Raw genomic sequence first — 17,445 nt, 5'->3', positions numbered from 1 at the left:
ACACGTTTTCAAATTGAACCTTCACAGTAGCCCAGTGGATTTAGTATTATTATAGCAGCTTAAAGAGCAAAAAATAGACGCTTAGAGAGTTTAAGATAAACCCAACACTTTCTCTGCTTTTTCTTAGCAATTGTCCCCAAGTCTCTGGTGTCTAGCACTATCTTGCTTGCAATAGTTTCCACACTGTGTGTCCCCTTCCTCCCTAAACCACCAGTTCCCTTTTATCAGTCCTACCACCCAGGTCTCAGCCTGGGTCCCAGGAGTGGGGCCCGTGGTGGGGGTGGAGCTGTTTCCTGGGGCCAGAGGGACTGGGGCCCAAAGCTGGTGCTGACTTCTGTCTTCTCTGTATTGATGCTTTCTTACATTAACAGTGTTTAAGCTCCTTCTTCTCTGTGTGCACAAAATCCTTTCTATTTTCAGTCCACCTAGATAGTGTAAGATTTATACAGACAAGAATACAAATTATAAGCTCACAGCTCAATGAATTATTTCTCAGTGAACATATCCACATAAACTCCAAAAGATGATGAAATAACTACATCTTTTATACTAACTCTGTTATTACCACCTCCTGATAATCTGTTGTTCTGACTCCTAATGTAGATTAGTTATGCTTTTCAACTTTATCTAATGGAATCATGCAACATACATTCTTTTGTGTCTGGAATCTTTCATTCAAGTTAGACAATAGGTGCCGTTGCACATAGTAGTAGTTTGTTCTTTCTCATTGCATTTTTTACTATGTAGAAGTTAATATGTATGGTTGAATGCTATAGCAATTCATTATATATCAATAAACTATTAACAGTAAAATGGATAAAAATTTATTTTATTATTTCCAGTACTGGATTATTATGAATATCCTCTTCTTTCTCTAAGTAAGCTTCTCTATTGGTGTATATACAAGAATTAATTGCTGGAATGTAGAGTAGGACTATGTTCAGTTTTAGTAGACACTACCACATAGTTTAACAAAGTGATTGTATCAATTTTATACTCCCACTATATAGATAGCCAGTTGCTCCATATCCTTACCAACATTAGTATCACTTATCATTTTTTAATTCTTTTTTTTGGGGGGGGTACTGGGGATGTTTTTTTAACTTTAAATTTTTTTTTTGAGTTGTAGACACAATACCTTTATTTTATTTACTTATTTTTTTTATATGGCGCTGAGGATCAAACCCAGAGTCTCACACATGCTAGGCAAGTGTTCTATCACTGAGCTACAGCCCTAGCCCTGGGTACTGGGGATTTAACCCAGAGGTACTCTACTACTGAGCCACATCCCCAGCCTTTTTTAAAAAATATTTTGAGACAGGGTCTTACTAAAAAAAAAAAAAAACCCTAAGTTTCTTAAGGCCATGCTAAGTTGCTGAGGCTGGCTTTAGTTTATTGTGATCTTCCTACCTGAGCCTCCCAAGTCTCTGGGCTTACAGGCATGCACCACTGCACCAGACTACAATCAATAATCAATTTAATTTTAGCCGTTCTGGTGGGTACGTAGTGTCATTTCATTGTAGTTTTAATTTTTACTTTGCAAAGCAAATCTAGAACACAACTGGTTGCTTTTTTTCTTTCTGCAGGCCAAACTCATGTTCACACTTTCAGGTTTGGACAGGTCTCAACCCTTTCGAAATCAGACTTTTTCTAAAGTAATGGAAATGTAGATTTTTTTTTTTTTAACCTTCAAAGGAATTCCAGTTTTATAAGGCTCCCTCCTAGGGCCAGGAGTCTCTTGGCGTGGCCCTGGAGTAAGAGACCAGAGAATTCCTAGCAACAGAACTTCTTTTCTAGCAACACCTCTACTCCGGGAGTCCCCCGGGCTCTGAAGGAAAGAGCAAACGTAAAACCGGATGTTGACTGTTTTGCCATAGTAACGCATGCAATTCCGGAAGTAATGCCAGAGGAAGAGGAAGTGAGGCGTACCGAGCACCCACGTGGATTCTCTGCGTGTTTCTGCGTCTCTGAAACCCGGTTCCCTGGGCTTGCTGGGAACCACGGTTTAGTCAACATGGGTCGCTCGGGGAAGTTGCCCTCAGGTGTGTCAGCTAAGTTGAAGCGCTGGAAGAAAGGCCACAGCAGTGACAGCAATCCCGCCATCTGTCGCCACCGCCAGGCTGCCCGCAGCCGCTTCTTCAGCCGGCCCTCAGGTAACCGGTCCCTGAGACCCGGGCAGGGCCGCCTCCTTGTTTTGAACTGGCCTGAGTCTGGGCGGGTCCGGGTCCTCTCGAAGTCCGGGGCCCAGGTATAGGGACTTTCACGTCTTAGGTTGTCTGATCTGAAACTCACTGTGAAGGCAGCCCTTCCGTTTCACAGATGCGGAAACTGTCCACAGTGGAGAAATGACTTGTCCAGGGTACCGCGGGTGTCGGAGTTGGGACGCAGGACTGACTAAACTTGGGGGCTGGGGCTCAGTGGTGGAGCGCTTGCCTCGTATGTGTGAGGCACTGGGTTCGATCCTCAGCACCACGTAAAAAAATAAGCAAAATATAAAGTTATTGTGTGCATCTACAGTTTTTTTTTTTTTTTTTGTACTGGGGATCGAACCTAGGGCCTTGTGCATGCAAGGCACAACTAAGAATATTTTTAAAAAGTAAACTTAGGTGGCTCTCCAGAGAGGCTTTCATCTTTATATGTTCTCCCGGCCTCTGAATTTAACTCCCGGACGACTCCCATGGACGCTTATGCCATCCGTACAAGGGAACTTGTTGGGGAGGGTTCCCTTTCGCATTGGCTTTCTAAGTTTTAGGCACACCGTGGGCCGACAAGGCAGATCGTGTTCAGAATTCAGCCTCGCCGGGTAGGGGATAGGGGACCGGACCAGGCTGCTTTGTTTCACAGGGTTGTCTGTTTTGTCTCCAAAAGGAGGTTTGGGTTGAAGTGCGGGGCCTTACCTTGTGCCTCTGGTTCTCAGGCAAGAGCGACCTGACAGTTGATGCTGTGAAGCTGCACAATGAGCTGCAGTCAGGATCCCTGCGCTTGGGCAAAGGTGAAGCCCCAGAGACGGCCATGGACGAAGATGAGGAGCTGGCTCTTACCCAGAAGTCCTCGGGCACCTTCCTCAGTGGCCTCTCTGACTGCACAAATGTCACCTTCAGCAAAGTACAGCGCTTTTGGGAGTCCAACTCAGCGGCCCACAAGGAGGTAGGGAGGCTGAGAAGAGGCCAGGCTCATGCGTTTTATTTTCCTCCAGTCTTGGTGACAGCAGCTGGTTTCTGAATGATGTGTCATCTCTCCTACCCTTTGTGTCCCTTACATATTAATTCCTCCTAGGGCAGGTTTCACTTTCCACTTTTTGTAAGAACATTTTCCCTGTTGAAGTATAAAGTTCTGAGGAATATTTTCCAGACATTTGTCTCCACACTATACCTAACCCAGGACATAGAATATTTTCAAGAAACATTGAAAATATGTCAATTGTTGAATTAATTAATGCTGAGTGAGAGTGATTATAAAATGTCTTATTTAGCAAAATTAAATTTTATTTACCTTTATAATTCTATTTATACTTTAAAGTTATGTGTATCTGTAATTTTCATTGTTTAAATGAAAAATGTTGAAATTTAAGGTGATGTCAATAGAATAAAATGTGGTAGTTATTCTCCCAATTTGACTCTTCCCCAATGGCTACTGTATATGGGTCATAAATAAATGACCTAGCCAGGCATGGTGGTCCGTGCCTGTAATCCCAGCAGCTGGGGAGGCTGGGGCAGGAGGGTCATGAGTTCAAAGCCAGCCTCAGACAAAGCAAGTGCTAAGCAACTCAGTGAGATTCTGTCTCAAAATACAAAATAGGGCTGAGAATGTGGCTTAGTGGTTGAGTGGCCCTGACTTCAGTCCGCAGGACCAATAAATAAATAGACAGCACAGTGATGTAAAGGGAGCCACGTGTATAATTGAAAATTTTCTAGTTAGCTACATTAAAAAAAAAGAAACAGGTGAAATTAATCTGTTTTTTTCCCCCCTCAATTTTCAGTGAGTATTGAACCCAGGGATATTCCACCACTGAGCTATACTCCTAGACCTTTTGTTTGTTTTTTATTTTGAGGCAGGATTTAAATTGCCCAGGATGGCAATCCTCTTGCCTCAGTCTCCCAAGCAGCTGAGATAACAGATATGTACCACCATGCCTGGCAAATTTTAATATATTTTATATAAATATATTTTATTTTATTTATTATTATTATTTTAATATACAACCAATATTTTAAAAAATGAGCTTTTTCCACCCCACCTCTAAGAGAGGGTCTTGCTGTGTGGTCCAGGCTGGCCTGAAACTTCTAGGCTTTAGCAGTCCTTCCGCCTCACCTTCTGAGTAGCCAGGACTATAAGCATATGCCAATATACCTGCTTCAAAAAAAATGAAAGGTACATTATTTTTATGATATTAAAAGTGTGGGGCTGGAGATACAGCTTAGTTGATAAAGGGCTTGCCTCACATGCACAAGGCCCTGGGTTTCATCCCCTGTACCACACACACACACACACACATACACACACTATGTAACCAGGCATGGTGATACATGTCTGTAATCCCAGTTGTTTGGGAGACTGGGGCAGGAGAATCTAAATTCAAGACCAGCCTGGGAAACTTAGCAAGACCCTGTCTCAAATGTAAAATGAAAAATAGAAAGGGCAGTGGATATAGCTTAGTGGCAGAGCACTCCTGGATTCAATCTCAAAACAAAACAAAACAGGTGTATAATTTACCTTTACTCCTGTATTTTCACATTTGCATATTAAATTTTTATTGGAGCTGGGCCTGGTGGCACATGCCTGTAATCCCAGTGGCTTGGGAAACTGAGGCAGGATGACAGATTCAAAGCCAGCCTCAGCACCTTAGTGAGGCCCTTAGCAACTTAGCAAGACCCTCTCAAAATAAAAAATAAAAAGAGCTGGGGATGTAACTCAGTAGTAAAGCACCTTGGATTCAGTCCCCAGTACCAAAATAAAAAATTAAAAAAAAAAGGAGGGCGGTTTATTGGAAATACTTGATTTTAACATTTACAGTTGCAAAAGTAGAGTTACATACCAGATTGTTCTAAGTATATGTTTCCCAAAAACTGGATCAAGTGTTTGTTGTTTTTGCTGGTTTGGTGCTAAGGATTGAATGCAGGACTTCACACATGCATGCCTGACAACTGAACTACATCCCTAGCCCAAGTATTAGTTTTTAAATTTAATTAGAATTTAAAAAATATTCTATTCTTGGGGCTGGAGTTTTAGCTCAGTGGTAGAGCTCTTGCCTCACATGCATGAGGCCCTGGGTTCGATTCTCAGCACCACATAAAAATAAATAAATTAAAATAAAGATATTGTGTCCATCTGCAACTAAAAAAAATTAAAAATAAAAAAAAAAAAAAGAAAAAGAAATATTCAGTTCTTTCGTCCCAGCAGCTACATTTCAAGTATTCAGTTCTTGTCAACATTACTGTTCTAGGAGTTTTTTTTTGTGTATTTTTTACCATATTTGGTTATCTGGATTTACCAAAATATAATTGTTTTATGTCCATTGTTCTCCAACTTTTCCCCATTGAACAGTATAGAAAGTACACTGAAAGTACATATTTGTAACTCATTCTTTTCAATGACTGTACGGCATTTAAATTTGTCATTATCAAATAATAATAGTAATTATTAATTCACTGTTGATGACTGCTTGGGTGTTCCAATTTGTTGTAGTGAACATACTTGTGCAAAAATCTTTTACACCTTTATGCAGGTATTTCTATAAGAAATGGATTCTTTTTTTGAAAAAAAATTCTAATTATACATGATAGTAGAATTTATTTTGACATATATACATGGAGTATAACTTCTCATTCTTCTGGTTGTACATGATGTAGAATTACATTGGTCTTATAATCATATATGTACATAGGATAGTAATGTCTGATTCATTCTACTGTCTCCTATTCTCATTCCTTCTCCCTTTCCTTCATTAGAAATGGAGTCTTTGAAGTGAAATTTTAGCATTCATGTTCTGAGTTTTTCAGTTTGCTAGACCTGTGGGGTGTACCCCAGCTCTGAGTGCTTGTCCATCTCTAGGCTTTATGATTTTAGTTTGTGAAGAAAGGGAAGCCAACCCAGATCGGAGTAGTTTCTAGATATATCACAGGTGCCTTCTTCCTCTTGCAGATCTGTGCAGTTCTGGCTGCTGTCACTGAGGTGATTCGCTCCCAGGGAGGGAAGGAGACGGAGACTGAGTACTTTGCTGCTCTGGTGAGTGGGTGCACCTGGGGGTTCAATAGGTTAGTCAGACTACAGAGAGCAGACAGGGGTCCCTGGCCTATAGGGACAGAAAAGGACAACTTTGAACAGGTGAAAGTGCTTCCATTGTGCTCAGGCAGCTTGGTAAGGCTGTAGGTATTTTTTCTTGTAACACAAAAGTCCACTGTTCTTCCTCCTGCCCTCTTCCCCAGCCCCCATACTAAGGATTGAATTCAGGGGTGCTTTAGCACTGAGTACATTCTCAGCCCTTTCTATTTTTTATTTTGAAAGAGGACCTTACTAAATTGCAGAGGGTTTCACTGAATCACTGAACCTGTCTCAAACTTTCCAACCTCCTGCCACAGCTTCCTGAGTCATTGGGATTACAGGCATGCACCACCATGCCTGGCTGCTACTTTCTTCTTTCTTTACTGGTTCTAGGGATTGAACTGGGAGTGCTCTACCACTGAATTGCATCCCTACCTCCACCTCCTTTTTTTTTAGGCAAGGTCTCATTAAGTTGCCTATGCTGGTCTCGAATTTGCAATCCTCCTGCCTTAGTCTCCTAAGTAGCTGGGCTTGTAGGTGTGTGCCACTTTGTCCAGCTGATTTTTACATTTTTTAAGGATTATTAAGCATATACAAAAAAGAATATGCAACAAAGATCATATGTTAGCCTCTAAAGTATAAAATATTCATTATTTGGAAATAACTTTTTTTGACGGGGGGAGTTGCCAATCCCTTTTCCAGAAAAATGAAGTAAATAAGATGGCAGTATAGGGTTTATCATGTGCCAGGTAATATTCTTAGTGTTTTACATATGTTAATTCAATTGAACCTCACAACTTATAAGGCTTGTAGCATCGTCATGTGTCACTTAACAACAAAGACACCTTCTGAAAACTGTTGCTGGCCAATTTCCTCATGTATGAACGTCATAGAGTGTACTTACACAAACTAAGACAGCTCTAGTATCACTAGGTGATATGATCTTTTGGGACCATTGTCCTATATGTGGTCTATCATTGACTGAAATGTTGTTTTGCAACTGATACTATTCTCACTGAGTCACAAATAGGTTAGGGTACTTGGCCAAAGTTACATAATGGCAGAGCTGGTATCTGAACTTCTGCAATCATGGTTCTGGTTCATAACTATTTTTGGGGGGCATGTGGCTATTCCCTCTTGCTTTCCTGTTGAGTAGTGTGACACTTTATCCATTCACTCCCTCAATCTGGCTTTCAGATGACAACAATGGAAGCAGTGGAGTCCCCAGAGTCGCTGGCTGCTGTTGCTTACCTACTGAACCTTGTCCTGAAGCGGTGAGTCCCAATTCCTGCTTGAATGCCAGGTCTCTTTGTGGAGGGGGTTGGGAATGAGGACAGGAGGACTAGAGTTAGGGAATTGTTCTTTAAATAAGGTACTTGATTTTCAAGATGAAAGTGTTTTGGAGATTGGTTGCACAATAATGAAAATATACTTAAAACTACCAAACTGTATGCTCCAAAGTGTTTAAGATAAATTCTGTGTATGTGTATTTTAGCACAATTAGAAATTTAAAAATAAAATCAGAATTTAAAGAATATCTGGTAGCATTCTACAACATTGGGCTCTGGACCTGACTTGGGCTGTCACACATTGGAGTGAATGCTGTTGCCTGGGGAGGGGGTAACCCTGGAGCAATGAGGAGGGCAGGAGAAATGGACTGGAATGTTGGTATCAGGCTCTGTGGAGATGTGCAGCTAGAGAGGGGCTGAGAAGACTCAAGTGAGCTTATAGCGACCCATCTTGTGGGTGCTGGGGGAAGGTGAGGGAATTGGGACCTCAGGTATCTTCGAAAGTGTGCCAAACCCAGGGTAAGGAAGTATGACTCCAGTCAACTAGCTGAGTGGCTGGGCCAGCCGTGCCCTTTCCTGGGTCCAGCTTCCTCCTTTGTACCACCAAAGCCTGCACCAGCTGTTCTTCAGATGCCTCTCTGGGGTGACCTTCTCTGTTGTTCCTACAGCGTGCCCAGCCCTGTACTCATTAAGAAGTTCTCTGATACCTCCAAGGCCTTCATGGACATCATGTCTGCCCAGGCCAGCAGCGGCTCCACCTCTGCCCTCCGATGGGTCAGTGTCTGTGTGTTCTAGAGCCCATTGGGTTTGGTTAAAGTGTAGCTATCCCCTGGGAGGTGTTTAGACACTCTGTGGATCCTTAGACAGATCCCTTGGGCATTTTCTTTAATTGGTGAGAATCCGGCCTCTTTTCCCTCCTGGATGAGGCTGGTGGAGCTGAGAAACTCTGACTTTCTTCTTCAAGGTCCTTTCCTGCCTGGCCACCCTTTTGCGGAAGCAAGACTTGGAAGCCTGGGGCTATCCTGTGACCCTTCAGGTGTACCATGGGCTGCTGAGCTTCACTGTACATGCCAAGCCCAAGGTGAGACTGCTAGGTCCCCAGAGAATGGGGAGGAAAGCTAGCCTCTCTGAAGAGATTGGGGAGGAGCCCCTGAGGAGCTTTTGTTCAAGGCTATATTTCATGTCTCCAAGTCAACCGCATGAATCTGGAAGATGAGGGACAGCCCCTTCTCCAGCAGCAAGTTCACTGTCAGGCCCTTCTGAGTCTCTCTGGTACCTCTTCAGGCAGTGATGAGACTGAGTGACCTGTTGACACATCGGTCTCCCAACATGTTTCTTTACCTTGGCAGGGAGGATAGCACTGTAGAGGTTCTGGAGTCACCGCTGTGGTGTCACCTTGGACAAGTTAAACTAAAGTCTTTAAACCATGGCTTCATGATTATAAAATAGGGATAAGAATCCCAACCTTGCTGCAGGGTCATGGGCACTCTCCAGTGTTCACAGGCCTGGTGCTATTCCTGGCTTATAAGCAGGTATTTAGAAAGTGGTGATTCCTCTCTCTGTTTCCTCCAGAAATTTAAGGCAGAAGGTATATAATAATAATTATTGCCAGCATTCCCACTGTGCTAAGCACTGTGAGCCCAGAGTCTCATGCCTCCTTACATATGTGTTCACATCTTTCCCTCACCAGATTTAGGTCTCTGCTTGATATGTTACTTCACTGGTTGATACTTTCCTGACCACCCTATAAAAAGTAGCAACCCTAGGGGCCGGGGTTGTGGCTCAGTGGTAGAGCACTTGCCTAGCAAGTGTGAGGCACTAGGTTCGATCCCCACCACCACATAAAAATAAATAAAATAAAGGTATTGTGTCCATCTACAACTAAAAACAACAACAACATAGTAGTAACCCTATTTTATTATCTTCAGATTACTTCTTCTCTTCTGATGTATATTTGTTTTTTTTCTTTTTTGCTTCTGTTGGTACAGTATAGTTGAACATAATAATTGAGTTCATTTTAATATAATCATACATGCATGGAATTTAATTTCCTCTGTTTCAGTCCCTGGTGACCCCTTTTCTCTCTCCTCTCTCCTATTCTCCTTTTTTTTACTCACTGTCTACCTTCCACTCAATTATATATTTTTAATTGGTGATTTATAGATACACATAATGGTAGAATTCACTGTGGTATATTTATACATGTGCATAATGTAACGTTTTGTCTTTGTTGTGTTTTGTTTTGTGGTACCGGGAATGGAACCCAGGTCTTCATGCATGCTAGGTAATGGCTCTCCCACTGAACCATATCCCCAGCTGCTTTTGCTTTTTCTGTCTCAAGTAGAATGTGATTTGTCTGCCCTATTCACTGCTGGTTTGCTCACACCTAGAGCAGTGCCTGGCTGGGTGACACTCAGCATTTGCTGGATGATTGAATGAATAAATCTCTATCTAAAAGGTGAAGACACACTCAGAGATGAAATAGTAGAGAGCTCAGGAGTCAACCACAAGAAAGCCCTGATATAGCACTGGGTCCATAGTACATAGTCAGTCAAAGCTTGGTGTTGAGCCAGGCACAGTGGCACATGCCTATAATTTCAGCTACTTGGGAAGCTGAGGCAGTAGGATCATAATTTGAGGCTAGCCCAGATAGCTAAGCAAGATCTTATCTCAAAGCAAATAGGGCTGGGGGTGTAGCTCAGTGTTGGAGTGCTTGCTTAACATGTACAGGGCCCTGGGTTCCATCCCTCATACTGCAAACAAAACAAAGCTTGGTTGTGATTTTGCCAACCACCCAAGATGTTGGCATAATGCCAATTGGCCTTGTCCCCCTTTTTCCTTGCTCCTCAGATCCGGAAGGCTGCCCAGCATGGAGTGTGCTCAATTCTTAAGGGCAGTGAATTCATGTTTGGTGAAAAAGCCCCTGCTCACCATCCTGCTGCCATCTCCACTGCCAAGTTCTGCATCCAGGAGATTGAGAAGTCTGGAGGTGGGAAGGCAGCCTGAGGGAAGGTGGATGGGAAGTGGAGGAGGATCAATAATAAAAATTCCCCTTGATCTGCCAGGCTCCAAGGAGGCCACCACTACTCTGCACATGCTGACGCTGCTGAAGGATGTGCTGCCTTGCTTCCCAGAAGGCCTAGTGAAGAACTGTAGCGAGACTCTCCTGCGGGTCATGACCTTGAGTCATGTGGTGAGCTAAGGCCACAGGAAGGAAGGGGGGCCCATAGTGGTAGTATTTGGGGAGCTTACTGATCGGGCAAAAAGTGGATGTGATGGCATGTGCCTGTAGTCCCAGCTACTAAGAAGATTGAGGCAGAAGGATCAACTGATCCTAGGAGTTTGAAGCCATTCTGGGCATACTGAGACCTTGTCTCCACAAAAAAGCAGGACCAGGGATCTCCTTGCCCTGACTCTACTACTCTTATGCTAAAACAAAGACACCTTATCAACCACAATGTTGGGACCGGCTGAGCCATCTGAGCCCTGGTACAGTTGAAAGCTCCTCTTAGAGATTGGGTCAGAATGAGGTTGGATTGGTAGTGGGACTTGTAAAGCATCAGCTCCCTTCAAGCTCTTCTTCAGCCAGAGTCATAGTTATATCTGCTTTAGACCTTTTTTTTTATTCTTGCTTATTTGCTAGCGTGTCAGTATAGCAGCTTTAGACTTAGAAACAATCCTATTTCACCAGCCTGGCAGAGTTGTGTTGAAATTTGTATATTCTCTTGTAGTGTTCATATATGCATTTAAAAACCTTTTTAAAAAATATTTATTTATTTATGTATCTTTAATTTTAGGTAGATACATTAGTTTGTTTTTATGTGGTGCCGAGAATTGAACCCTGGGCCTCATGCATGCTAGGCAAGCACTCTACCACTGAGCCACCACCCCGGCCCCTTAAAAACTTATTAATGACACGATCATTATTTCGAGAGGAAAAAAATTACTTGAAATTATATGGAATAAAAAGTAAGCCTAGTATAGTGTGTACATCTATGATCCCAGCAACTTAGGAGGCTGAGGCAAGAGGGTCACAAATTCTAAGCCAGCCTCAGCAATTTAGCAAGATCTTGTCTCAAAGTAAAATAATAATAAAGGCTGAGGATATAACTCAGTGATAAAGTGCCCCAGGGTTCAATCCCCAAAACCTAAAAAAGAAAAAACAAATTATTTTTTTCTGGTATCAGGGATTGAACCCAGGGGCACTTAACTACTGAGCCACATCCCCTTGCTGAGGCCAGCTTTGAACTTGTGATCCTCCTGCCTCAGCCTCCTAAGTAGCTGGGATTACAGGTGTGCTTCACTGTGCCTTATCCAAAAAAAAAAAAAAAAAAATTGATATATTTGGACATGTTCTCTTTGGTTAAACATATATTAGAAAATATTTAAATATAGTTATAATTATGGTATACCATTTGTAGTCTGCTTTAGTGTGTGTGTGTGTGTGAGAGAGAGTGTGAGAGAGAATGGTGCTGAGTTCCAACCCAGGGCCTCACGCATGTTAGGCAAGTGCTGTGTCACTGAGCTATGCCCCAACCTGACTTTTTTGGTTTTAGTTGAAAACATTTGTCATTGTTTAAATTTTTTCAAGATTTGAATTGGTTTGGTTTTATTTTGTGAGGCATTGGGATCCACATGCAGGACCTTCTGCATGCTAGGTACCAGTGAGCTTCATCCCCAGTCCCTAAATTGTTTAAAATCTTTTCTAGTGGCTGCCACCCTGTCCTTCTAAAATGACAGAGCATCTGGGTATGGGGCCATGTTCAGGGTTTTAAGGGGCCTGTGGCTTCCTTCTTAGCCCACTAGGTAGAATGGGAGGTCAAGGGATCTAGGACAGCCTTTGCAGTTTCCTCTAAGCGTGTTTGTCTTCTCCAGCTGGTGACAGCCTGTGCCATGCAGGCCTTCCACAGCCTGTTCCATGCCAAGCCCAGCCTGGGCACCCTGTCTGCAGAGCTCAACGCGCAAGTCATCACGGTGAGGCCTAAATGGAGATGGGGGTGATTGCTGGGTGAGCCCCTTAAGAGGCTGTGCTAAGGGTTCTGGCACTGCTGCTTGCTTGCAGAATGAGGGTGAAATGATCTGGGCTGCTACGGTGGAGGAAGACAGGAGACAGGCCCTTAGTCAGGAGTCTGGCCACCGAAGTTAGCATCAATATCCACAGGAATTGGGGCTCTGACTCTCTTGCCTTTTTCTCTCTCTTTTTTTTGGAGGTGCTAGGGATCCAACCCAGGGCCTGTGCACACTAGGCAAGCACTCTGAGTCACATCCCCAGCCCCTCCTGACTTTATTGAACTAATTAACCCCATGAACTCTAACCTGACCTGTTCACAGTTATCTGGAGCAGTGCTGGTAACTTGAGATCTGTGGGTGGGTTTGGGAAGGGGGCATAAATCCCTCAAAATTGTTGGCAAAATGTGTGTGTACTCACATGTGTTTCACCAGAGAAGGGCTCTGGTTTTTGTCAGATTCAAAGGGTGTGTGAGACACCAAACTCCTGCTCCTGGAGCTCTGCTTCCAGAGCATTGGAACCAGCAGGACTTGATGGAGCAGGAAAAGCCAAGGGGGCTTGAGTTCTGGCCAAGACATTCCTGGTGCCCTGAGGGTAGTAAGGGGTCATCATCACTGGGTCTGCTGACTGTTCTTGCTCAGTCTTCTGCTTATTCTGTCTCCCCCTCCAGGCCTTGTATGACTACATCCCAAGTGAGAATGACTTACAACCACTGTTGGCCTGGCTTAAGGTCATGGAGAAAGCCCATATCAACCTGGTCAGGTAGGGATGAGGTGGGGGAGGTCTCGGGGCCTTCCTCCAGGCTGTCTGCTCTGTGACACAGCTGTTAGGGATGTGAACTAGAAGCTGGAGAGGCCACTCCACTTCCTGAGGTCTGCTGGTTTTTCCTTGTCAAGTGTGCTGGAGACGAGTGCTTATTTTTTTGAAGCACATGGTAGGGCAGCACACTGATAGCAGAGTTTGGTTTCTCTCCTGCAGTGGAGAGCATTGTATTTAGGCTAAAATCCATCCTGGTCCTTGTTGCTCCTTGGTTGTGCCATTCTGTGTGCTCAGTTTCTTTGTCAGGACCCTTTTCTGTGGTACCCCGCCCAGGCTAATATTTTCCTCCTCTGGGTTTTTTAGTCCTGCAAACTCCCTGTGAGGCAGTTTCTAGGTTCTGCTTTCTATTTCTGCATTCATTCATGACCACTTAATAGTAATTCCACTTTTATGGAATAAGGTTGGAAGAAAATGATGGCCTACATGCTTTGCCTGGAACGAGGGTCTTGTAAGTCCTATAGCTACACCGGGCTGGTTCTGTCTTTCCCTCACATGAAGGATTCCCATACCTGCTCTGGCCCAGGCGCATACTGAGTGCTTCACATCCTTTGTTTTACCTCACTGATCAACCTTCCCTATGAGGCAGGTTTTAGCCCTGATTTTTAAACCAGAAGCTAAAGCCATGCGAGATAACTCCTCACACAGCTGCTAAGGAGCCTGGGAGGTCTCCAGCCCAGGTCAGCTAGGCCCAGGTTCTTTTTCCTACTCCAGACCACCTTTCATGTGGAAGGGCTGGAAATGGCAAAATCATCCCATTTGTTACTTCTCAGGATTCTGCCGGAGCATGCCCACAGTGGTGTCCAGGACATGTCTCAGGATATTTGTTGTAGTATTAGGTGTTGGCAAAAAAGCTAGTACTAAATGTCTCATAGGGGAGAGGTTAAATACAGACCTTGAAAACTATTCTGACATTAGAAATGTGCTTCTAATGAAAAAACTCTAAAATATATTGAGAAAGAGCAAGATGCAGAACAGTAGACATGGTCGATTATTTATATTTATATGCTCTGGACCCAGGTTGATGAGATATGAAACCTGACCTCATTACACCAACCTGTGTGGTCTTATGCAAGTTATTTGACTTAACGTTTCTCTGTGTCTCAGTTTCTTCATCTGTAAAATGGGAATTATAACAGGACTAATTTCAGTAGTTTTTGCAAGGTTGAAGTGAATGAGTGTATGTTGTTATTTCAGTGGTTGGTAAATATTATGTACAGGTTAGCAATTGTTGTTTTGTGTGTTGGTATATGTGTGAAGACTTCTGGAAGAGTGTTTAATAAATTTAACTTTGATTTTCCCCTGGGAAGTGCATTTAAGGGTCAGCCCAGAAGGGTGTAAAGGAAGGCATGCCCTTCATTCTATACCCTGACAACATCTTTGAATTTTTTTTACCACATGTAATTATTACTTCAATGAGAGTACCTTTTTTAAATGGCCCATCAGAAGGGCCCTACAGAGTCCTGCAGTCAGTGGTTGGTTTTGGATCTGGGCTGTGAGGGTTGAGTCTTGGTTGCTTAGTCTCTGAGGCTGAGGACCAGGCCCAATAAAAAAACTTTTGTCTTGCCAGGTTGCAGCGGGACCTGGGACTGGGCCACCTCCCTCGTTTTTTTGGAACTGCGATGACCTGTCTTCTCTCCCCTCACTCACAGGTGGTGACAGCTGCCACCCAGACTCTCAAGGTACTGCAGCATCCCCAACCCCATCTGTAACTAAGGAAGTGGAGAGCAGAAGTGGTTCTGCCACCTCACCTCAGACCACCAGTTTAGTCTTGGTGGCATTCTCACAGTGGAAGATAGGTTTCTCAGAACCTTCCAGAAGTAATCATCTAGCAGGGATGAGTGCTCCTGGGGCTGCCTGGGACTTAGACAGCTTGTGGTCTTCTTTTTTTTTTCCCCCAGGAGCTACTAAAGGAATGTGTGGCTCCACACATGGCTAACATCGGTGCTGTGACCGTCTCAGCCTCAGGTCCTGCCCAGTATATTGCCAAGATGTTTAGGTGAGCATGTGGTGTCCATGTTAAGATTGCATGAGGAGCTGGACCTGGTTCCACACACCTGTGATCTCAGCTACTTTGGAGGCTGAGGCATGAGGATCACAAGTTCAATGCCAGCCTCAGCAAATAGCAAGAAATTGTCTCAAAATTAGAAAGAGCTGCAAATGTAGCTCAATGATAGAGTGCACCTGGGTTCTATCCCTAGTAACCTTCTCCCCTCCAAATAAAAAGAAGGCATGAGGGGTGCTGTAGTAGAATGTTCTACATAGTGCTTCACTTACCACTTACTGTGAGCTTGGTGCCTGGCATCAGGCAGTCCGGGATTTCAGGGTACCTGTAGTTGGAGCACTGCTTGTGTCAGAGTGCCTACACTGGGAGAGGCACCATAATATGAGGCATAAGAGTATGGATTCTAGATCCCTGCCCCTGGAGCTCCTACCATGGAGCTGGGATTGATTCGGTTCTTAACTGCATAACTCTCTAAATCTCAGGGTCTTCATCAGCCAAAGGGGAGTAGCAAGAAGGTGAAGACTGAATGAGGTAGCTCTAGGAAAGCTCTCAGAACAGTACCTGGCACATGGTCAAGCTTTCAGTAGCTGTAACTACTAGTGATCTACATGATGCTAGGAGATCTCTAATACCCCCATCTTATAGACAGGAAGTGGAGGTTACCCAGCCAATGGTAGGCTGACCTCAGAGACCTCTCTTTTGTCCATGTGTTGCACTGCTCTCCACACTATGAGAGGAGCCATTCACAGATACAGCCACCAGCCACCTTTGATTCCCAGCAGGACAGTGTGGAAACTGAGTGCCAAGCCCCCTTGAGCAATTCCAGTTAAGAGGCTAGGGGCCTGGGTGTTTCTTTTGGTTCTGTTTAGCTTCATGATCTGGTGCTATGGTGACTCTTCCATGGTGGACAGAGGCCTGTTTCTTGTCCATCTGGGATAGGGTTTCAGGAAATTTCAAGAACTTCAACTACCTCACAGCCACATCCCTTTCCACACTGTCCCCTGTCAGTTCTTCATGCTGAAACCTCCAGTGGATGGACATCATGGGGACATGGTGCAGATGAAGGTGTGCACAGCCTGGAAAGGGCTAGCGGCTTTCCCCTCTGCCCAGGCCACCCGTTCTTATCATACATTCTGCCTTAGGTCAAAGAAGGTATGGGATAATGACAGACAACAGTCTGGGGAGACCCAGTGTGGTAGGCCCAGTGTGCCTGTGAATGGCTCCTCTCCTCCTCTCACAGTGTGGAGGGCAGTACACTGACAGAGTGACCCTGGGCCTCAGATTTCTGATCTGAAAATGGAACAGATTACTTCCTCACAGATTTTTCTTGAAGCACTAAGAGTGTGTAAATTCAACTCAACACAGGGAACATTGTGGACATTTTCCAAATATTAGTTGTCCCCCTTGCCTTTGCTGGGGCCAGCCAAATGTTTGTAGCCATTGACTTTTCTTGGTTGGTGCATGGGTGAATGTGACCATGACCCTAACTCTGCTTGTTCCCTGGCAGGGCGGTGGAAGAGGGCTTGACGTACAAATTCCATGCATCCTGGAGCTCCGTGTTGCAGCTGCTATGTGTCTTCTTTGAGGCATGTGGGAGACAGGCTCATCCTGTGATGAAGAAGGTGAGCTAGAGAGCTGCTGGGCCCCTTGAACTAAGGCTCCTAGAAGGGGAACGGGAATTTGCTCTCGGCATACCACTCCCCACTCCCACCATGATAGTGCCCATGCAGGTACTGTGTCCCCAAGAAGGTAATTGGACCAGTCAGGGAGGAGCAGGAAGAGAGCTAAGAGGTACCTCGCCACACAAATGTCTGCTCACCCGTCTTTGCTGGAGTTGATGGTTTTGCAACTTAGGAAATCTCTATGATTCTTCCTTTCCTGCCCTTGCCTTTGATTTTTCAATTCTCTAATTTTTGTTTAATGAGGGAGTATGGTGTTGGTGTTTTAAATAGCCTTAGGCTCTAGGGAGATTACTCAAGTCTAGAATAAATCATTTAATGATCCTGGATCACCCAGGGATCCTGAGCAGATCCCAGCTCCAGGAGCGGGTGGGAGCCCAGACTCCT

At 44.2% G+C, this 17,445-nt stretch overlaps 1 protein-coding gene across 1 annotated transcript in view; it reads left to right on the top strand.

Annotated features, from left to right (window-relative positions):
* The first annotated feature begins 1,928 nt into the window (after positions 1-1,928).
* Rrp12 (ribosomal RNA processing 12 homolog) overlaps positions 1,929-17,445 on the top strand; it is a 34,423-nt gene continuing 18,906 nt past the window's right edge. The window contains exons 1-13 of the mRNA XM_026394782.2: positions 1,929-2,153; positions 2,918-3,147; positions 6,142-6,225; positions 7,459-7,535; positions 8,219-8,324; positions 8,515-8,631; positions 10,401-10,539; positions 10,616-10,743; positions 12,426-12,524; positions 13,229-13,320; positions 14,945-15,056; positions 15,276-15,373; positions 16,887-17,001. Of these exons, the coding sequence (XP_026250567.2) occupies positions 2,015-2,153; positions 2,918-3,147; positions 6,142-6,225; positions 7,459-7,535; positions 8,219-8,324; positions 8,515-8,631; positions 10,401-10,539; positions 10,616-10,743; positions 12,426-12,524; positions 13,229-13,320; positions 14,945-15,056; positions 15,276-15,373; positions 16,887-17,001 (1,536 nt within the window). The 5' untranslated portion in view covers positions 1,929-2,014. The remainder of the gene's footprint in view (positions 2,154-2,917; positions 3,148-6,141; positions 6,226-7,458; positions 7,536-8,218; positions 8,325-8,514; positions 8,632-10,400; positions 10,540-10,615; positions 10,744-12,425; positions 12,525-13,228; positions 13,321-14,944; positions 15,057-15,275; positions 15,374-16,886; positions 17,002-17,445) is intronic.

This window comes from Urocitellus parryii, chromosome 5 (genome assembly GCF_045843805.1).
Source record: "Urocitellus parryii isolate mUroPar1 chromosome 5, mUroPar1.hap1, whole genome shotgun sequence".
In the NCBI taxonomy this organism is placed as follows: Eukaryota; Metazoa; Chordata; class Mammalia; order Rodentia; family Sciuridae; genus Urocitellus; species Urocitellus parryii.
This window is presented reverse-complemented; position numbering and strand designations above follow the sequence as displayed.